The sequence below is a fragment of the Protomyctophum parallelum genome (assembly GCF_964188405.1).
Source record: "Protomyctophum parallelum genome assembly, chromosome: 11".
NCBI classification, from domain to species: domain Eukaryota; kingdom Metazoa; phylum Chordata; class Actinopteri; order Myctophiformes; family Myctophidae; genus Protomyctophum; species Protomyctophum parallelum.
Genome location: NC_139707.1, coordinates 30576706 through 30599995, shown reverse-complemented (window position 1 = coordinate 30599995; position 23290 = coordinate 30576706). Strand labels below are relative to the sequence as shown.

The 23290-nt window shown below is 40.8% G+C and overlaps 2 protein-coding genes across 2 annotated transcripts; one reads left to right on the top strand and one right to left on the bottom strand.

The window, feature by feature from the left end:
- Positions 1-976: 976 nt before the first annotated feature.
- Positions 977-7368, bottom strand: LOC310866969 (protein lifeguard 3-like; the record flags this gene model as incomplete). Its single annotated transcript, XM_083776764.1, has 11 exons — positions 977-1273; positions 2396-2449; positions 3869-3964; positions 4327-4414; positions 4514-4551; positions 5333-5372; positions 5559-5609; positions 5721-5774; positions 6748-6812; positions 6907-6974; positions 7095-7368. 11 exons carry the CDS (start codon positions 7366-7368, stop codon positions 1124-1126), a joined length of 978 nt encoding a protein of 325 aa, XP_083632890.1. The 3' UTR covers positions 977-1123.
- A 2603-nt stretch (positions 7369-9971) lies between these two features.
- On the top strand, positions 9972-22575 carry pnkd (PNKD metallo-beta-lactamase domain containing). The gene is made up of 9 exons (XM_083776581.1): positions 9972-10160; positions 10490-10605; positions 14130-14242; positions 14535-14593; positions 15306-15398; positions 16926-17089; positions 17571-17657; positions 19333-19448; positions 21567-22575. The coding sequence occupies exons 1-9, from the start codon at positions 9979-9981 to the stop codon at positions 21747-21749; spliced, it is 1113 nt and encodes a 370-aa protein (XP_083632707.1). The 5' UTR covers positions 9972-9978; the 3' UTR covers positions 21750-22575.
- The last annotated feature ends 715 nt before the right edge of the window (positions 22576-23290 follow it).

Here is a 23290-nt window from a genome sequence, read left to right as displayed (position 1 = left end):
GGATGACTCTTTTCTACATGGTTGATTAACCATGACTGCAGGAGTTCACAAACATTAATCATTAACAGATGACTATATTACAATGACACATGAATTACCACCGGAAGGCCTTTTACCCGGAATAAAGGGGTAATTTATTATTGATTTGATAAGATTCAATCATACAATGGTATTTACAACCAATAAATGCATGGTAATGCTGAACTCACTTGAAAAAAGGAAAGAACAAAACAATCACTATCCCAATCAAAGTGTTAATGACACATGAGAAAATAGCATATAGATTTTTCAATACTGACAGATCATATTATTACAAATTAGGCATGCTTTAATCTGGATGGAAAGAGTTTGAAGTCAGATTAAAGGTTTTATGACATTCATTTTCATTTATTTTTATTTTTACTTTAGGTTTTATGACCTCAATTACACCCAAAAAACCTGAACTTTGAACTTTCAGTGGATTTTCTGTGGTCTGAAGTTTTCTTTGGGGTTTTTTGGGCCTTTTGAGCTACAATGAAAACAGGCAACACAGTGAAACAGTGACATCTGCTGGCAAATCCCATTGACATATATGGGATTTGCAGTAAGTGCAGATCACAGAAAATCTACTGAATGTTAAAAGTTCATGTTTTTTGGGTGCAATTGAGATTAGAAAACCTAAAAAAAACAAGAACAATTCCAAAAACTTTTTTTTAATGTCACAATCCCTTTAAAGAGTCTTGCTTGAGACTAATTGGCACCAGTCAATTCCAATATTGAGTATCACAATGTAAGGCCTAAAGAGATGTGTGACTAATAATTGTGCTTTGAATGCCTAATTTATACTCTGTAGTATGACGTTGTGAAGAACTGATCTTCAAACAGTTTGTGGTGCGATGGAGTATAAATGAATATTGTGAAAATAGCCGATCTACAAGCGTTGCAAGGCAGCGTGAGCTTGTAGATAGTCTGTTTTCAAATGTACCTATTATTTGACAATTTGGCCTGACCAGTTTTATAGTACAATTTGTTGATTACTTTTGACGCAGTAGGCTAATGGTCTTAGTATTGAAATTGTCACACTACTGTCATCTGGGGAAAGAATCATGTGGGGACCCACCACAGGTTGAGAAGAACCACTGCTTTAATCAGTGGCGCCTCCGCTGATTTGCAAGATGAACAGGAAGATCTGGACAATGTCGATGTAAAGGGAGAGGGCACCGAAGATGTACTCCTCTGGACTGATGGCCAACTCACGGTTCCCAATGAGGAGTTGGGTGTTGTACGCTAAAAACTAACGGGAAGAGAAGAAATGACAACATGGATTTGCGGGATCTCCCTGTCTCAAGCTCCTTAATAAACTTTACATACATTTTCAGGTAGGTAACAAAGTTTCAGCCAATCTGTTCCAGTTCCAAGTTTGTCTGAAGCCCGTCTACCAGCCCCAGCAGCCTTTGAAACCCGTCTACCAGCCTCAGCAGCCCGTCTGTCTATCCTAGGTAGGTCTCTATCCTGATTCCAACCAGAAAATGCATTTTCTGTTTAATAAAGAGCTGGAGACACTATAGCAATGAGTACTATCATCATATAGGGCTATTTAACACTTAAATTAACCAAAGAAAATCACTTTAAACCTAATGTTTGATCTGATATAGTAAAGGGAGCACTTCATCTGTTTTCAACCTTCAATTGGTCCTCACTAATGAACATAAAGATGGCACATGTTCGGTCTGCTCACTCTGGGTCTCATTTGTGGGTTGCGAACAGTTCAGAAACCGGATGATTCACATCTATATGTTCTCTTTGAATCTGCACCCAGCACACGCCTGAACCTTTAAAAGACTACCTGAGTTAATCGAGCCTTTTCCCTTGAAGTGAACCATCATCTATAAAAGCCATTGTTCTTGCAACTTGCATCCTATTAAAAAGGTAAAGTACGGGTTTTTAAATGATCAAACCTGGCTCCCAATGGTGTCACTGGTTTATGAAAAATGTACAGACCACCAATGAGACGGCGAGTAGACTAATGGCGGAATGTTATAATGAGCATTAGTGAGGACCAATTATATGATGGATACTGTACTGTAGGTAGGTTGAAAATATATGGAGTGGTCCGTTAAAGGCAGACATAATATAAGCCGATGCTGCATTGGCCACTGGGATCGTAGGTCAACCTGCTGCCATATTGGCAAGGGGCAACTTGCCTTAAAAGGATCCCTGGCTAATAAGACAAATATGCCTTAAAACATTATACTTGCCCTCTACAACAACAAAAAATACCTTAAATATTTTTTATTTTATTCTAAATAGAATACGATACAATTTGACATCGGTCAAAAGGAAGGAACCATGACAGCTCTCCACTTGCTTCCTAATTGAAAACATGAGTCTCGTGTGGAACCGTGAAGTGACTCACCAGGGTGTAAATGATGGCTCCAATGGCAGCGTAGAGCATGTGAAGCCAGGGGACCTGTGGAGTGACAGATAAGAAGTCTCTGTAAAGGGAAATCAAATAGCTTAGTCCCCAACAGGGCTGCTTTGATACGGGGTCTTCAACAGGGAGTCTGGGACCCCTAGGGGGTTCTCGGAGTAACTACAGGGGGGTCGCCAAATCTTTGTGTGATATTTTCTGTAACATTAACCACTTGATCCCCAGAATCGCTATTCTGAAGAACTATAACTACAAGCTCACAGCGCCTCACACTATATTTCGCTAAGAGGTTTGGTGTAGAAGGAAAAATCACACTTGTTTGAAGAGAGGGGTGCTCTTATCATACATCACATTCCGTGCTCAGCCAATCGAATCATCACAAATGTCATTCGGCCAATCACTTTTTGTGAATTCACTAAGGGGTGATGAGCCAATCATCATCCAATGTTTGTGTTCACACTATCCCGTAAAGCCAGTTACGCAAACTGTGTTCACTTCATGGGGCCAGTCCAATGGCGGCTCTTCTCCATAGACTTCTATTGAGAATGGGGACAACCAACTGGGACACGTCCTGGACCGGAAGTAGGCAGAAATGCATTGGACTCAGGCAACAGCCCAGCTTTAATGATCTTAGATCCCTTTATTTTAGATTGTTTTGTAGTAATAGTACAACATTACATAAACATTAAAGAGACTTTAGTTGTCACTGTACAATACTTTAAAACAGCTGTCATGTTGCACACGTGCTTAAAATAGCTCTTATTTGCGCAGCTCTCGTTGAAAACAATGTATTTCCAACTCCAGCTTGTCTCAGTTCAGGCTGCATGAACAGCGCTCGAGCGCTCGGTGTCTGCCCCCTCAATATCGTAACTCTTCTATTAGATGGCTCTGCCCCTCAAATAAAGAGCAGACTAAGTACAGAGTGATAGATCAGATATTGACGGTTTAAGTGGTTAAATGTCTGAAAATACACTTTAACATCAATCCAACACTGATGATGGTGCTGTCAAACAAGTCTATGAAGCTAATAAAGGTGGGGGTGCTTCTAAGGGGTCCTTGGCCTGAAAAACATTGAAGACCCCTGCCTTAAAGCAATCAAGGGAGGGCAGGGGACATTTTAAAGGGAGTACAGTATGTTAAAAACTATACATACTTTGTAGTATAATAGTGAAAATGTATGTACAGTATGTAAGCTCACAATGCTTACAGATCTGCTAGTTTTGCTATTAAAAAATTTGCCAAAAAAAAGGACACCAGGATGTAAGCTCTATGTTCTGATCATAATAACCATTGCTATAGAGCAGGGTCTTCAACAGGGCGTCTATGACCCCCAAGGGGTCAGGTCCTCAGAGTTACTAAATCGGTGGTCTCCTGCAGAGCCATGCCGTATAAATAAGTATGACTTACTTCCCCTTTAAGTATTATTTGACTGTAAAATTAAAAACAAAGTGTCCTCACATATTGGAAGGAGAGGACGACGGCCGTGATGATGCCGAGGACCAGGAGCAGAACGGAGAGAATGCACAGAAGGCCTGAGCAGGAGGTAAAGTCCACCTGTGATTACAAGCGTAGTCATTAGAGGGCACTGTGGAGTAGGTCACAAATAACATGCTCAATGGCTCAAGGCCATACGAAATGGAAATGGACGGGGGAATAGGAAGACTGCAATGAATAACATGATTCGATATTATACGCTGAAACACTGTAACATTCATTTCATCAGATTTGGAAGTTGGATCCACATAACATACATCTTACCCTGAAAAAGCAATGAATATTTAAAGGCCACTGTGCCCCGTTGTAATCCGAGACAAAGGAGTTATTTTACACACCGAACAAAGACGCCCTCTCACCAGCCACAGGCTACTGAAGCTTCAGAGAGGCCACACCACAGACACAATTTACATCCTCCGTACCTTGGTTTGGAAGCAGAAGATCGTCACAGCTATACACACTATTGCTGTTATTCCGATTGCAAGAAACACTGCTGTTGTTTCATAGTAGCTGTGAAAAAACACAGAATAAGGTTGAAAATGAGAAACTGTGTCCACGTCATTATCAGTATCAACATGGGTTTCTTTGTAGTCACAATTTAGAACAAACCTTGCTATTGTTCCGGTCATGTAAGACATTGCAAGAGTCTACAAGAGACAATAGGAGATGGTGAATGAAGACTGCAACTGGACTACTAATAAATTATGAACTAAAACAAAACAACACAAAAATGACCTGCAGTAGGATACTTATATTCAGTAAATGCATGAAATATGTGAAACTAACTGGCAAAGTCAGTTTTAACCCTATTTTATATTTTGTTAAATAAACTCACCTACAAACTTGTGGCATCACAAAGCGTTGTGAGCTTGTAGAGCTGCTATTTTTGCTATTGATTTTGTTTATTTTAAAACGTTTATAAAATAGGGACACCAGGTTGACATTTTGGGGGGAAACTTTTTTGACATCTTTGGAAATGTCTGGAGATTTGGGAGAAATTTCTATCTATGAGGACATGCTCGATATACAGTAGGGTTGGACGTGTTTAAGAAATCACACCCCTGTGTGTCTTCTGGGTCAAGTGAGGGGCGCTCTTATCATCGTACATCATGACAGTTACATGCTGATTTGCTCAGCCAAATATGACGTAAATTCTCTATTAATTGTCAATGGCATTTAATGTTTGTGTTAGGGGAAAATAGCCGATTTGCTTGTCTACATTATGACCTAAATTCTCCATTCATTGTCAATGACATTTAATGTTTGTGTTAACACAAAATAGCCGATTTGCTCAGACAAATATGACGTAAATGTCTCCATTCATTGTCAATGGCATTTAATGTTTGCGTTAGGACAAAAATCTACACTAGGCCTATAGCTGAATATAGGAGAGGTCCTCAAAAAATATATGACAGTGAACATACTCACAAAAATTGACAGCAGGATCAGATTCCATGGAAAGCGTCTCCTAATAAACCAAGAAGACATGTGTGAGACCTCAGGAAGAGTAGCTGCTGTCATGTGCACCAAGCTAATGGGGATCTAATACATACATCTAATCAATAAGAAGAACAAATCATGTGTATTGTTTAATCATAAGAGTCATCAATCATAATGGTTATAGTTATACTGTGGGGAGCGTTGCCATGGTTACCGTGGCTCTTTGCAGCAGATGAGAACGAGGTAAACAACAAAATAAACCACACTATAGGGGGATAGAAAGGTAGCATTCATTATACCGTCAGGGGATGAGCACAAGTACATCTGATTATAAGAGCCTTATCTGAAAAAGGACACATCCTATCTATATACTCACAATGATGCCCAATAGATGCCAGGGTTTTCAATGACAAAGAATCTCACTTCACCACTGGAAACATACAAAGAAAATGCACCACAATGGAACAAGTACACAGCACAGCAAAGTTAAAAGGTGTGTGTGTGTGTGTGTGTGTGTGTGTGTGTGTGTGTGTGTGTGTGTGTGTGTGTGTGTGTGTGTGTGTGTGTGTGTGTGTGTTTTCTCAAATTCAAATACGGTAAGTGTTAAACAGCTATATTCCCATAAATCATTTGACATTGAGTGACAGGGGTCTCTCTCCCCATCTCTCCAGGACTTGAATACATATACGTAGGACCACAATGGAAACAATTAGCAGCTTTTTGCTTCTACAGGCCGACGGCATGGAACAAACTCCCACTGTACCTTCGACAGGCAGCCTCTGTAGACATTTTTTAAGCACAGCTCAAGACCCACTTCTACACCCTTGCTTTTAATTGATCTTTTATTTTTTGTTATTCATGTCCTCACTGTATTGCATTACTGCTTGTTTTTTAATGTTTATGCCTTGCTTTTCTTTTCTTTTTTCTCCATTGCTCTGTAAAGCACTTTGAGCTGCATTTCATGTCATGAAAGGTGCTATACAAATAAAGTTGTATTATTTATTATTATTAATTAAGCCCTCTGGGCTTTTTGTTATCCTTTCAGCATCATTGTATATAGTTATAGCACTACTCATCCAGTCGGGAGAAAGAAAGAACTCATACAGGATAAGCAAGTGAAATGATGATTAAATAAATGCTAGGGAAGAAAAGGTTTGGAACTGGAACATGATACATGATACATTATCTTTGTGGGGTTCTCTCCCTGATTGGATATTTGTAACCCACCTGAAAATGTATGTTTTTTGGTAAAGAGCTAGAGAGATGGGGAACCACCAACCAATATAATAGCATGCAGTGATTTATCAAGCTTTAACACTTGAGGATTTACTATTTACAAACATGTGTCATCAAACCATGTTATACACAATTAATAAGGGATATGTCTGAGACACTATACTTACACAAATGTAAAGACAGCAACAATTGACACAGTGACGAGAAGCTGAGCGGTCAAAATCAAGTAAACCTGCCCATAGATTAAAAGAGAGGAAATAAAACAACATAAGTCCTGGCACTTCTTGCTTTGAATGACTGGCAAAAGTACAAACACTCTTACTTACTTTTCTGATGAAGGCGTGTCGAACAGATGTGCTCTCCCACTGGGCACTCAGAAAATCATCCATGTCTCCTGTAGAACAAGCAGGGGGTTTAGATAGGCTACTTCCGCTTTAGCCATTGAAAAATCCTAATATGTTGTTATTTCGGATGTCTGTGTTTCAAATCCTGTGTTATTGTGGCTCACAACAACCTGAGAATGAATTGGGCACTCCAGCAGACAGAGTCGGTATGGTGGGCATCCCAGATGGAGGGTAGCCAGGCCCTGCCCTCATCAGGCCAGCCCCCGGGGGATAGTTGGCTGCCTGGCCTGGGTAGCCAGGCTGCTGGCTGACGGGGTAAATGCCAGGGTCAGGGCTATAGGCCGGCGGTGGTGGTACGTCGTACCCGTACTGTGGTGGGTAGTTCCCATACTTGGGAGCCTGCAGAGCCTCCTCGTAGGCTGGAGGGGAATCTATTTTGGACATGATGATACAGTGGATCACCTTTAAGAGGGGATGAGTGATGGACAACTACATCAGAGTGAGTCCGCATGTCATATAATGTTAAACAAGTGAACTTGTGATTGCTTTTTCTCCTCACTCTATGAACCATATTATGTCTTCTGGGTCATCATCTTTACCCATATCATAAGTAGCTTAACTACATCATGGTCTAAAAAGTTCTAAACTCCTGGCTGTCAACTAGCGATATTGTTCCAATTCCACCCAGCAATAGCTTTAACCACATAGTCATAGGCCTACTGTTGGTGCACAGACTCGCCACTCTATCCAAGCTCTAGGTACTGTAAATAACAGTACCTGTATATCCAGTAGGTGAGTAGGATGTTTCTAGCTGTAAATAACAAGCATAATTTACGTTGGTATTATCATATTAATTTATAATTGTTGAGTTCACTCTGTATATCCATGGACATAATAGCCTACTAGCATGATGATGCAATTATATTACGAAACATGGGCTACATGGAAGAAATGTGTTTAATAAAACTAAGTGGATTGTTTACACAGCACTGAAAGAAAGCACTCACCTCTCTGTCTCATGTTATTCTTTCTTGCTCAGAGTAAGTACAGAGATCGACTAATATATAATACACATATAATACAATCAAATAAATCTGTATACAAGATAATTTCAGATTTCAGCAGGGAGAGGGAGGGATAGATACAGACTTATAGCATGTTATGTAGACAGCACTATAATTGCATTGTATATAGTCATAGCACGGCATAGTACATAATGTATAGCATAGTAGTATATGTATAGTTTATATGTATAGTTTCATTATGATATTCCACTACTTTCTTAGCTTACGCATGTTTCATGATAAATGCTTTTATGTGATGTATTCCCATGCTTTTTGTTCTTGCTTAATGTAAATCGCTCTGGATTAAGAGCGTCTGCTAAATGCCTAAATTGTATACTAAATTAACTGTTAACTAAATTAACACTTTTCGCGGGGGAGAGTTGGTAAAGGGGCAATTGGTTGTTTGGTATCCTTCTACAGTAGCCTACAGTAGGCTATATGGAAAGCCTGTTTTCAGGGCCACCCCTAGGTAAAAATTAACCTTGCCTCACCAGGCTTTCCACCACCTCGGAGGAAAAGGTAACAATAATGCATTCTAAAATATTAATGCTGAAGCCAAAGAAAACAGTGACACACAAATTAACCTAGTACAGTATATAGCCTATAGGCATATTTCCTGATGATGTAGCATACCGGTACTTTAAAATAATAATAACAGGGGGGGAATGCTTACCTTGATGTTATAGAATTAGTAGAGATGGGATAATTGTGCCTTTGGTCCTGTCAGTGTGTGAGAGACCGCTATAGTGTCCTTGGAGGTTTGCTGGTGATCAGCCACCGCAAGAGGATGTCATGTTGGTAATGAGATATGCTCTGTGAAACTCACACTGCCAATGCGTCTCAGAAGAAGAAAGTTAGTTCATTTGATCTTATGTATTTTGAGACGGCTTCTAATGTAGACTATATTTAGAGTTTGAGTGCACATTTATTTTGTTTTGTTTTGTTATTATTATTATCTTTATTATTTTTAAGAAAAACCTACATCACAGTTTAGCCTGCCTTTAGCTTGTTTTTCCTTGCATCGTTCTTGTGTGTATGACAGGACGGTCGCACCATGTTGTGTTAAATCTGCATAAGTCTGCATAAAATAACGACTTTTGCACGAATAAACCGTTTAAAGTTCTCTGTGGGCATGTAGGATGTGATACTACCACTTACTACCACTAGAGGTCACTGAATGATTAACTTACTCCAGTTCAAACTTCAAAGTCATTCACATTACACATAAAACACAGCACACATGCCGTACGGGTGTCACTATAGTATAATATTACTTTGATTGACGTTTGTGGTTTGTGTACTGTAGACCAGTCTAATATGGTTGTTGTTGTGGCTAAACAATGCCAGAGATAGATTACAGGCAGTTAAGAAAGTAAGGATTTTAAGATAGGCCTACTGATGTGATCAAGTAATTTGCTGATTTGTGAGAACAAATAAAGTACGCTCATAATGATAATTATATAATAATAATAATAATAATAATAATAATAATAATAATAATAATAATAATAATAATATTGAGGATATGTAACTTTTGTATGTGAATCATGGATACATTAATGGCTTTATTGATAGGTAGGCCTGGCCTAACCCTTCCTGATACGATTCTGCGAATTTCTGCCTTCCAGTAAGGCAGAAATTCGCAGAATCGTATCAGGAAGGGTATGAATCAGAGCTAGATAAACCTGTGGATAGTCATTTTGGGCATACAGAGGTTGAAGATTAACTTTAGATAATGTTCAACTTAAAATCATTATTTATTTCAATAATTTGCAAATAGGCTACAGTGGTACGATGCTAAATGGATAACAATAACAACATGTGGACTGCGGTAGGTCTAGTGTCCATTGAGGTGCACATTTGCACAATTTACTGAAATACACCTGTGCTTTTGTTGCTTGCCCCCAAAAAAGAAAGAACGCGTGCGTACCACGTCGTCACTCTAAACCCGGCAGTGAACACACGTGACTGGGAGGCCGCCCACTCCACCATGGCGCTGAATGACTGGTCTCCAGTCAGTGTGCTGCTGGTGGTAGTCCTCTCATCCCTGGGCTGTGTGTGCTTCTTGTACCGCCGCTGCTGCTCCAGACGAGCTGCTGCCCGCTGGCTGTGGTGGAAGAACAACAGCAGCAGCACCATGGCGCGCTCCGAGTCACCGCTGTTCAGAATCGCGTGAGTTAGTAGAGTAGAGAATGTCTGTCGCACTGCAGGAATGTCTGTGTTGATGTTGTTGACCTACATGCATTAGCTTAGCATCACCCATACTGTACATGTACAGGCAATAACAATAACATACACAATGGATACATAGTACTAACCCAGTTTTCTGTACAGTCTTGCCACTGGTCCATTTGGTCAGAGCTGTAGAGTCCATTTCAAGTTATATTTACAATAATTTAGCTGGGGACCCCCTGGGTTCCACTCCACCTCAAGGATCCCCTGTGGCTGGGAAGGGGGGGGGTCCACATTGATAAACACTACTGTTGTAATGTTCCCACTAGGTACATGCTGTACACACGGACCAGACTGGGGTACATGTACTACAAGATGCAGATGAGGAAAGCCCGCGAGCAGTTTCCATCCGGACACTCCAGAACCCAGTGCACAGAGCTGAATGGTACTGTATGCAAGTTGTCAAGTGTATAAACTGTATTCAAATCCTTTGAAAATAGCAGATGTAGGGCTTGTAGATTGGCTATTTTCAAATTGCCAAAACGTATAATAACGGTCTGAAGTGGTTTTGTAATAATAATCAAAAATCTACAAAGTAAGTAGTCACTAAAGTTTTCAAATAGTTATAGTGGAGTAAATGTACAATATTCTCCTCTGAGAGGTAGTGGAAGTAAAAGTACTGAGAACTGGAATTATGCCAGTAAAGTGAAAAATACCTCAAAATTGTAGTTAGGTACACTTGAGTAAATGTACTTGGATTGTATTACTTTCCACCACTGGTATGGTATTGTATGGAACCACTGTACCATTGTGGTTCCACTATAACAATGTAACAATTGTTACATTGTATCATGTAACATTTAGCAGTAGCACTGTGCAGCACTGCTGTTTACAGAACATCAAATCAAATGCATACTGTATATCTAGGGTTAGATTTAAATTGTACCAAAGTGCTTTACAGGGGATAATCATCAAAACAGAACAATCAATAATAAGTCATAGTCAAACAGAAAAACATTAAAAGCATAAAAACAAGCTCTTCTTAACATAAACATAGTAGGATAGTGCAAATTCAGTCGTCAGGGGGATTCAAAGGCTTGTGAAGAGTTTTTAGCCTGGATTTAAAAGACTGAACAGAGGGGGCAGACCTAACAGCGTAAGGGAATGCTGTTCCATAGTTTAGGGCTGCGACAGCAAAGGCACGGTCACCCCTGAGCCCCTGTCTCGTTATCGGGAGTCGGGACCTAGTGGTGTGGGGAGGATTAGAGGTCAGGATTAGAGGTAAATGGGCCCATTTAGATCTTCTCCGATTCTGATGAATGGTAGCTAGTGGAGACTGGAGAGAGGCCAGGACAGGGGTCTCTATTCCTGGTACCGGTCAAGGGTCTGGCCGCCACATTTTGGACCAGTTGGAGACGGGACAGTGTCCAGGTATCCATGGTCAAGGATGGTTTTATTTACTGTATTTTTCTTTTTTTACATAATGTTTTATTGGGTTTTTTCCATTTTATAATACAAGACATACAAGGAACATAGTACACAAAAAACAACAAACATGACAAAACAAAACCAACATTAACACATACCCACCCACCCACTAGCCCTGTGGGGAGAATAGCTCCTAAACACTGGGGCCCCCCAGGGGTGCGTCCTTTCTCCACTTCTCTACTCATTATACACTCATTTCTGTCAATCTCACTTGAGTACAGTTATGATGTATAAGTTTGCTGATGACACATCCTTAGTAGGTCTTATTACCATTACAACGAGGTTGAAACCGACTACCGCAGAGCAGTAGAGGAGCTGGTGAGATGGTGTGAGAGTTACAACTTGATTCTAAACATCTCTAAAACCTAAGAGATGTTCATAGATTTTAGTAAAAAGAAACCGAGTCCCCTCCCCCCCCTCTTCATCAATGGGGAAGAGGTAGAAAGAGTTTCCTCCTTCCGGTTCCTAGGGACCACCATCCATGAATCCTTATCATGGGATCTTAACACCAGTCTCATAATAAGTAAATCACACCAGTGTCTCTATTTCCTGCGGCAGCTTAAGAAGTTCAAAGTCAGCCAAGCAGCCATGACTCACTTCTATAGGGCCACTATTGAAAGTGTTCTCACCTTCTCCATGCTTGTCTGGTTTGGTCACACAACCTCTCAAGACAAATTAAAGCTTGAAAGAGTAGTACGTCGCGCATCAAAAAACATTGGATGCAGCCTCCCTACACTTTCCTCACTCTATTCCACCAGAATAATTAGGAAGGCAAATAAAATCATTGCAGACAACTCCCATCCTGCACATCACCTCTTCAATCTCCTCCCATCAGGCAGGAGATATAGAAGTATCCAGAGCTCAGGGATAGCACTTACCCTGTAGCCATTAGACATCTGAACTCATAGTATATACATATAGCACTTTAAAAGAAACTGAATGTAATTTCCTATGCTGCTGGTTTTTGTTTTTGTATTGTACTGTCCTTCTTGTTTGTGTATCTATGGTTGTCTGTATATGTTGAGTATGAACCAAGACAAATTCCTATCACTTGTTGACGTGGCAAATAAATGATTGAATCTTGAATCTTGAGACTTGTAGAAAAATAAATATACAATAATAAACAAGACTTACAAAAATTATTAGGAAAGAAACTTGTAGGCAAAAAGTTACCATATAAAGGAAAAGAAAGAAGAGAGAAGGATTATTAATCAATTGCAGTTAAATAATTAATATATACTGTACAAGAAAAGGGTCCCAGGTTCTAGAGAAGTTATTCAATGAGCCTCTAGTTGAGAATTACATTTTTTCTAGGTGGATAGGTCTTTTAGCCAGGATGTCGTGGCAGGGGGGCTAAGTGAAGCAAAATGTGACGCCTCGCTATGAGGAAGGCGAAGGCAACTAAATCTGCCTGGCACCTACTGAATCATTTTGCACGCCACAGGAGACACACCGAAAATAGCAACTAGGGACACAGAGACACAGGAAAGCCAAAGACTGCGGAGAGAGTATCAAAAAAGTGTTTTGGGCAGGAGTAAAAAGTGTGTATGGTCTGCAGGCAACACTCATCACCTAGCAAATACCATCCCTACGGTGAAGCATGGTGGTGGCAGCATCATTCTGTGGGGATGTTTTTCAACGGCAGGAACTGGGAGAAATATAGTATAAAAATACTGTATTTTTCAATATGTTTCCCAGTTTCCTCTGACATGTGGTCTGAAGGGAGACAAAGAGGTTGCATTAATATAATTATTTCTGGCTATACATAGCCACTAATAGTATGTCATAGCAGATTATGGCTAACGGGAGAGGACAGGACACAAATCTCTTTGCCACACTAATGCCACTTTTTTAAAAAGCTCTAATGCTATTAGAGGCCCCTCTGTTGTGTCTTGGTAATTTACTATGGCCACAGCCCACTATCTCAGTCAACAATAGCCAGCACTTCACATCCCATCAGGTGCACAACCCAACCCCTTCTGGTCTCTCCGTTCAGTAGAATGCGTTGGTCTAGCCAGGGCAAGGGCCTATAGATTATATAAACAGTGGGTAATTCCTTGGAAAAGTTAAAACGTTTAACACAAATAAATAATGAAAAAGAAACAAAGAATTATACATTTCTAACTAAAACTACTTATGTATATGTCATACAGACATAATTGACAAGTTTGTATACACTGCAGCAGACTACTGTATGTGTTACACATATCTCTGTCAGGTGATGTGTCTACTCTAAAACTGTTACTTTTCAGGTTTTTGTGTGGTGCTGTAGTATAATCAAGTAGGACATTGTTATCTTTTAAGTGTAGCAACAGTGAAAACGAAAAAATATAAAATAATAAAAAGTATTGCATGTTAATAACGCTCTTATTTTACATTTAGTCTTGGTGTTGACCAATTCAGTCTCGGTGGTGTGCATAAACTGAACTGGTCTGGTGGAATCTCATCGTAGCTTCTCTAATTTATTTTTTTATTCCGCAGGAATTAAAATAATTCCCATTCCAGTACTGTCTGATAACTACAGCTATCTTGTGATTGACATGGCCTCTAGCGTGGCAGTGGTGGTAGATCCTGCAGATCCTCAAAGAGTACAGGTGACTATCTTTTTATATTGTTAAAATAAAAATACCTGCTCTATTCTATTCTAGAAAAGTGTAATCTTTTAATGTTTGTTAGTGTAAAGTGAAGGGGAGCCAGTTCACATTAAAAAACGAGTATACTGTAAATGAGATGTTTCACTTCATTTTTTTCTCTTCTCCATTACTGCATACATAAATCAACCGTTGCCGCTCAAAGCTGCTGATTTTAATAAGCTTCTGATCACAGGAGGACACAGTGTTACTGCTGTAGATGCCAAGGATTAAACAAACCTCTGTAACCCTGCAGGCAGTCCTCGAGGAAGAGGGGGTGGCGTTAGAAGCAATCCTCTGTACACACAAACACTGGTGAGAGAATCTATCTACATCTTCTAGTATGTTACTGTGCAGTCTGCACGCTGTACCCACTTACTGCGATATGATTTATTATAAATTATTATGTTGTGTATAGGCCAAGACTCTGCGAAATTTCGCCTGAATGACATGCCTAAAACATGGACGCCAGGGTTAATGTAAAGAACGTTCAGGGCTATTAGCAAATTCCACGGTGAACACGCAAGCAACAAGGGTGGGTGGGTAAAAGGAGGGCCTGGAGGAGAGGGGACTCGAGGGCAATTATGTGAAATATGACAGAAATGTGCACGCATTGGCATGCATGCATTAGTAGATGGACGCATGTACTGTATAAAGATGAAAGCAGATCTATCGGGTCATCTGGGAAAGGTCTGCAGCAGCTTTAGTTTTTATGCACCACATATCTGGCACAAACTTCCAGAAAACTACAGGTCTGCTGCCACTCTTACTTATTTTAAAATTAAAGGCCTTTCTGGTTTCCGCCTTTGATTGATTTATTTATTTACGTTTTCTTTCTCTTCTGCACTGTAATCTGTTATCAATTGTATACATTTTTCTGCTTAATGTTTTGTGTAAAGCACATTGAATTAACTTGTTATTGGAATGTGTTATACAAATAAAACTGCCTTGCCTTGCCTTGCCTTTCACACACAACTGATAATGGCTCATATTTTGTGTCATGGTAAAACTTTCCATATTTTCTTAGGGACCACAGTGGGGGAAACAAAGGGCTGAAAAAGCTCCATAGTTCATGCCCGGTTTATGGAAACGCAACTGATAACATCCCTGGCCTTACACAGTAAGTCCCAGGCTGCCGTGCACACTATGAAATACGTACTATATCGTCTCTGTAATCTATCCAAAACTTTTCAGCAAACGGTTACTTTTCACAAGTATAAATAGCAGATCCACAAGCTCAAAACGCGGTGCTTTGAGCTTGTGGATCTGCTACGTTTGATACTTTTGCGTGACGAAGTAGGGCATTCATTTACGAAAAAACACAACGTTAGAATATCGGTCTAAGAGGTTTATCTACATGGATTTCATCATTGTTATCCGAGTGCTTCTTAATTCTTAATTATTTTTGTATTAATCGAAAAAGTATTCCATAGATTAACAGTCACTGACACTATTCTCTGATACTGTTTCCCACTGGGAAAAAGGCTATTCATGGATAACATCACGGCTAGTGTAGCGTTGTGATCAGCTCTGTCATGGTATATTGATGCTGTTGGGCAGAAACCACTTATCTCCATATTCGTTTTGGATCTACTAACTTGTGATACTTGTGATACTTTTGCTGCTTTTGAATTTGAATGCTGAAAAGTAACAGTTTTGGACATATGAGGTTTCCAATTCCACCCAACAGAGGTGATAATATATGCTCAGTTCATTTTTCCACAGTCACATGTCTTAACTATGAACAAACCCCAGGGTGTTGTGCTGATAGGCCTGATCCAAACCACATGAAGTATAAAAGCCCTGCTAGCTGCTACACCCAAACACACCATGAACCGATGACCACACTGAGTGGGGTAAAAAACAACAACATTGGATAAACATATTTTAATTTTAAAGGATCTGTACAAAATGTCAACAACACCACAGTGAAATTAAATAAAGTACCATTATGAAAATTAAACATAATAATTGGAACAGCCAGGAACAGTGTGGCTTCAATGTCATGTGGCCAGCCTGTATGTATGACTCCAAATATGGGCAGGGTTTCAGCCTGATCCAAACCCCATAGACATGCATCATTATGCAAATAAATAATATTTTTGTGGGTGTACTAAGATAGCCCTACTGCAGTGTGTGCACAAGAAATGTGACAATGGTCCAGCAGTTAGCAAGATAGCAATCATATCATTCTGCGTGAATGCGCTCAGCAAGTTTCATATTCATTGGCAGTCTGCCCAGTAGATATTGAGATATTTTTGTGCATGTACAGTAGTGGAAATTCTGACTTAATGGTGGTGCTAGTCTAGAATACATGGGGCCAACTGGGCCATCCATGCATGTTTGGGACAACAGCGCTGTGAGCTTGTAGATTAGCTATAGCATTTGATAACTTTAATAACTGAAAATAGCTAAGCACATTGTGTTGCATCATGAATCATGATACGTGATCTTACAATGTGACACGTGAGCTTGTAGATCTGCTATTTCAACTATGTTTGGAAATGCATAAACATTTTTCCAACATGGAAACTATTATGATGATTATGCAAAAATAATTATGATTATCTCAAATAATTAGGTGATTATGTAGTAATTGTGACAGGGCTAACTGAACCCCCCCCCCCCCCTCTCTCATGTCACCCAGTCCCCTCTCACACAAGGACACGGTCAGTGTTGGCCACATGCACTTCAAGGCTCTGTTCACTCCTGGACATACGGTGGGCCACATGATCTACCTCCTGGACGGACGGGCCCTCGGAGGGCCCTGCAGCCTGTTCTCTGGAGACATGGTGTTCCTGTCGGGATGCGGTGAGCAGGGCTGCCTGGGGGGCAATTTACCCAAATTATATCCAAAACCATATTTAGGACCAATAACCAAATAATCAGGTTTTGTGTCACAACAATATTTCACAATAGACTTTTATTTATTATAATCAACTAAATGTATTAGTCTGAGTAACCACTTTGTTGCACAATGGCACAATGGTGGTGTACAAAAACTGTGAAAACGATTCAACTCATTTTTGTTTAATACTGTCGTGTTAAACATTGGGATGTCGAGTTTAGTTAATAGTAGACCACACACACACACACACACACACACACCCACCGTTGTGTGACAAAGTATAAACTAGGACTAAAGTGGATAATCCATTCCTTGCTTCTCAATTATTCAATGAATCGGAAAGGTCATAGTTAGAATAATCCCTGACCCTAAGAAAATAATGGATAGTTGCAGCCCTAGCTTGTGTGTTGTTGTGACATTCCCATCAAGCTCTTGTGTTTCCAGGCAGGATGTTTGAGGGTTCTTCCCCAACGATGCTGTCATCTCTAGACAGCGTTGGAGCGTTGAGTGATGACACACTACTGTGGCCGGGTAGGGGTGTCTTCCTAAGTTGTGTGTGTGTGTGTGTGTGTGTGTGTTAGAGATTGGATGTGGTGAGTGATGTGTGTATTTGTGTGGCGGGGGTGTAACTCACTTCCTGCACACATCACAGAGTGCACATCCTATCGACTGTTGCAAAATGTAAAGAAAATAGCACTTCCACTACTCACCAATACAAAGACTATTTAGTGGAGTTGAAAGCCTACTTTCCCTAGTGGACACACTCTGAGCCCCGACCACACGTATAAAAGGCACTTAAAAAAAATATTATCCCACGATTTTGTAACCCAGTTTTCTTTTCACCCAGTGCCAATTATCTAATGTAATCCTGGGCGCTACACTTCCTCTGCCAACCTGCGGGGGCAGCGGACTGACCTCATGCCTCCTTCTATGCATGAGGAGTCCAAGCTGCTTCTTTTCACCTGACAGAGGGGAATTTCCCCGGCCGGACGTAGCGCGTGGAAGGGACACGTTATTCCGACCAGTTCCTTTCCCCTCCATCAGGCGCCCCGGCTGGCCAGGGGGAGGTAGTTTTAGAGACCAGGATTACGGCATGTTTTTGTGAGGGTATCTACCCTAGGGGACACGGGGAGAACATGCAAACTCCACACAGAAAGGCCCTATCGCCAACCCCCGCCTCGGGTATGGGCACTGATGACGCGGAGGAGGAAACACGCTGCCAGTGCCCACAGCGTCCCCAGCGGGAATCGAACCCAGGACCTTCTAGCTGTGAGGCGACAGCACTACCAACTGTGCCACCGTGCCCCGTTAAAATAAAATGCACCTTTTGGCCAAAATGTATAATAACACTTATTTCCTCACCTTTTTAACGCCCAGGGATATTTAGGACCATTAAATCAGAGCGCCCAGCGATTTACAGCAACGGAGCACATTTAGCGACGCACAAGGCGCTATCCCGGATGTAGCTGAAGTAGCTTGATGTAACCAAACGGGAGGTATGATTAATTCTAATGCGACTAGCGACCGCGATGGGCCGTCTAAAACATAATCTTTGCTTAGAATTGGACGGAATGATTTAGATCAAGAGTTATTCACATTTTAAGATTTTCGATCTGATCGGCTAAAATGGGGGGAAACATTTTCGATGACGTCCCAACCGGAAATAACATTGAATGTTGCGCAACAGACACTCCCAGCCTGTGGAGCGATGCGATCGGTTTTGACATCAATAAATCCCGTCCTTTTATTAATCTCCGTCCTGAGCGCTGGGCGCTACTATTTGATAGGACGGAGAACTCTGTTTATGCCGCTTGGGGTGTTAATCTTCGCCATCACAGTGCCAACTCACTACTGCTCCACAGGCCAGAGGACAGCATCATACAGTACATTGAGTTACCGATAAACTGCACGCTATTCGTCTCTGCAACGTGGCAGGCGCTGTTCCGTAAAAACATCGCTCAACCAGTGTCTCCACCCGGTGGATTATTACAACATTGGAACATAAGTGGTTAATTAATTAATTAATTGGTGTGTGTGTGTGTGTGTGTGTGTGTGTGTGTGTGTGTGTGTGTGTGTGTGTGTGTGTGTGTGTGTGTGTGTGTGTGTGTGTGTGTGTGTGTGTGTGTGTGTGTGTGTGTGTGTGTGTGTGTGTGTGTGTGTGTGTGTGCGTGCGTATATATCTGGAACTCCCCAACACTGTCCACAGGCCACGAGTATGCTGAGGATAATCTGCTGTTTGCTGGCGAGGTGGAGCCGCGTAACGCTGCCAGGGAGACCAAATACCAGTGGGTCACGCAGCAGCGGGGCCAGAAGCTGTGCACGGTACTGAGAAGAATCTTCTGTCCTTGTTAGCAACAACTTGTTGTCCCAAAAGGCTTTTCACATTGGCTAACAACACCTGGTGAAGAAACGGCTTATCACAGGTCCACAGCGTGTCTGCACTGTAGTCAGAATGAATCCCTCAGTGCTGCTGTCTGTGTCTGTGAATCAGCCTTAGTCTGGTAAGGTATTGATATTCAGCACAGATACCTAGTCTCACATAGTCACATTTGGACGATCGGAGGAGATTTCTGCCTGCAGAAATATTCAAAGAATATCTCTATGGCAGGCCTAAATATTGGGACGGTATCAGGATTGTTTTTGAAGCGCCAAGGCGGAGGCTTGTTTAGTGCTGCTTCTCTCCGTTGTTGTAGCCCCTGCATTGAATTTATAGTTCCGATTTCCAGGTGTAATCAGTTAGATGAAGAATCTCTGATCTTTCTGACTACACATGACTACAGAATATCTGGTAATGTGAAGGATTAACTTTATTTTATGATTCAGGCAATATCCCATGACACATGAGGCAATAAAAATCCAGAGGATAGCACATAGAAGTATTACTTAACCTATTAAAACCGGGGAAGCATCTGTGTCATTTTAGATTTGCTATATAGAGCAGTAGTTCCCAAACTTTTTCATGTCAAGGACACCCAAATTGACACATATTAGCCCGTGGACCCCCATTTGAAAGGATATGCCAGGGAAGATTTTTTTCTAGCAGTGATTCTCAACCCGTTAAATTAAAATACAGGACCCCCAGTTTCACATGCATTGGGCTACGGACCCCCATTTAATGGCATTTCTATCTCTGGGACCCCCAATTTATATTGTAAAATCAAGGTTAATTTAACCCTGAGAGTGTACAAATGTACATTTGGTTCCAATCTCAGAGTTACAGACCCATAAGGGTCCATTTGGTTCCAAACTATCACTTAGCTGGGGACCCCCTGAACAATGGTTTAGAACAGAGTTTCTCAAAAATAGCAGATTTGCAAGCTCACAGCGCATCACTTTAAAGTTTTTGAAAATATTTAGAATCATTGATTGAATCACCCTTGATTGGCTTTGTTTGGTGCTTAGGGGTTAGTTGTTCCATATTGAAATCCCTTCCATTTAAAACCCCCTGAACAGATCACAGACTCATGGGGTCTGCCCAGATAATTTCAGAGACCGAAGAGACAACACCCTGTAATGTTACCATGAATGTAAGAACACAAGCACATGAGACGGAGTGTTCAAGTTCTTTAGGGGCCAAGCTCGAAGGGCCTATTTTATAAACCCACAATACCGTTTCAGATAGTTATGTTTTTGTAAAGCCTTATGTTTTTGTTTTGATCTTATTTCCAATTCCAGTTTCCGTTAGTTTTAGTTTAGTTAACTATAACTTGTAGATCGGGTAAATAAGAAGGGGAACAAGTAATTTATTAAAGACCCTTGGGGGGCACCGGGACCAACTGAAGTGCAGAGGTTTTAAGTGGTTCAAATATGGGTGGTGTAGAGATAAAACAAGAACTCACTGGGTCAAATTCCTGTCGGTGGAGTAGTGGGAGGCCGGCCGGCAGCAGTGGTAAACCTCTGCATGCCTTTCATTCTCCCGGGGGAAACTCCTCACTGTCGGCAGCGACTGGTGACTCCACGTGTACTGGATGAGGCATATGGTTGTCTAACAAACACTCACCGGGGCCTAACTGTGGATGTTGGCAGTAACACAAACACACACACACACACACACACACACACACACACACACAAATTACTTTATTTAGTTGTGTGAAGCGAGGGAATAGAGATGTAAAGCTGTGTGTTTCATTTGACCCTGTTTGCTACAAATACTGACTGTACACCCTGTAAACAAGTGAATCGACCAATTGCTTATTTTTTCAATCTTATATTTTGTATATCAACAAATGGATGTGAAAACATTTTAATAGGTTATCTGCTACATTTTATGTTTTTGTGCGCCACTGTAGTATGATCAAGTAGGGCGTTAATTTACAAAAAAAAACACAGTTAAATTATGGCTATGAGTTTTCTGCCCAAACAACGACATGTGTATATATATATTTTAAAATAATCAATTCAATCCATTTGTTCGTTTCACCCCTACTTTTTTAATAGAGTCCGTCCACCATTGGGGAGGAGAAGAAGTACAACCCCTTCCTGCGGAGCGACTCTCCGGAGCTCCACGTGGCCCTGGGCCTCCAGCAGTACCAGGACGAGGACTGGACACAGTTCAGGGCCCGGGTTCTGGAGGAGCTGAGCCAGCGCAAGGTCCTCTACAACAGCAGGAGATCCAGATAAACAGTGACACCAATAAAGGGAGGTTCCACCGCGGCCTCGAGCCTACTAAATCAGGCTGGTCCGGTGTATCTCAGGGGCAGACACATACAGTATAGCTCAGTGGTTTTCAATCAGTGGTCCGGGGACCAACAGCTAAATGATGTTCGTAACCAAATGGACCCTTATAGATCTTTAACTCTGGAGAGCGTAAAATGAAACCAAATTTACCCTTACAGATCCATTTGGTTTCATTTTACGCTCTCAAGAGTTAAATTATTGTTAAACATCTGCATCACTTAATTTACAAAAAGTCTACACAGTGAGAGAATGTAAAATAATTTGTTATTTTGATCAAAGTTTGCCTGTTATCTCTCCTACGGTACCAACATCAACGACAGACAAAATCTTATCCGACAGCAAAATATTCTAAGTTTTGGGTCTGAGAGGCTAAATCTCATCAAATGGTGGTCCGTGGCTCAAATGCCAAATAAATAATGGGCTGAAAAACCACTGGTATAGCTGAATGAAGAAGTCACTGGTGCAGCAATACGGATGACCTGATGAAGATGTAATCTGACATCGAAACATCCTTTTTGCCTTGAACCCTGTTCCGTATTAAGACCTGAGGCCTAACCTTTTTGTGCCAAGGAGTAAGGAGGACCCCCAAAATTATATATCGCTGCAGAAGAGGGGGAGAAAAAGGTAAATTATTCAACGTTTTCTCAAACGGGTTCCAAGATTTGTTAAAAATGTTCAAAGATAGCAGATGTACAAGCTCGCAGTGTGGCACGAAGTGACGCCCTGCGAGCTTGCATGGTATTAAACCAAACCACAGATTTTACTGAAAAACGTATGTTGCTATATATATATATATATATATATATATATATATATATATATATATATATATATATATATAGCTAAAATCTAAACGGACAGATGCATTCCAGGTTTTAATGGGTTAAAGAAAAAGGCTCCAATCATCCGATTGCTCCAGTGTCTTCTTTATTAAAAAGACACGATGGATGGGCTCACCCTAAACGGAAGGAAACTTGCATGTGTTGTGTAGCATTCCCTGATTTTGGCTTCTGAATAATCAGCGCGATAATGAATGTGTCGCAAAGTAATAACCACATGGGTTAATTCAGGGTTTAAAGGTACTTGAACAGGTTGGTACTACTTAACTGCACTGTAAGGCTTTATGAGGGCATTTAAAAGATACATTTTCTGATTCTTTGACGGTGCTGTGAAACATTTATTACACCAGTTTTGTTATGAATGATTTTGCTCTCTTGATTAACAAATAAGAATGGTAAAAACGTCGAGACATTTTCCTAAAAGAAAATAATTTGTTAGCTTCAGCTTCAGTAGCTATTTTCTTTTCCTGACACTTGAAGTATGACTAATAATGTTTTTAATTAGCTTTACTAACTGCTAATGCTCCATTCTGGACAGTGGTTCAAATTAATCTTATCGAGTCTGTCATGGAGTTTGGCTATATAGGCCAGGGCATAGCAGAGGTGGCCAATTAAAGTTATACAGTATATGGTATGGCCTAGAAT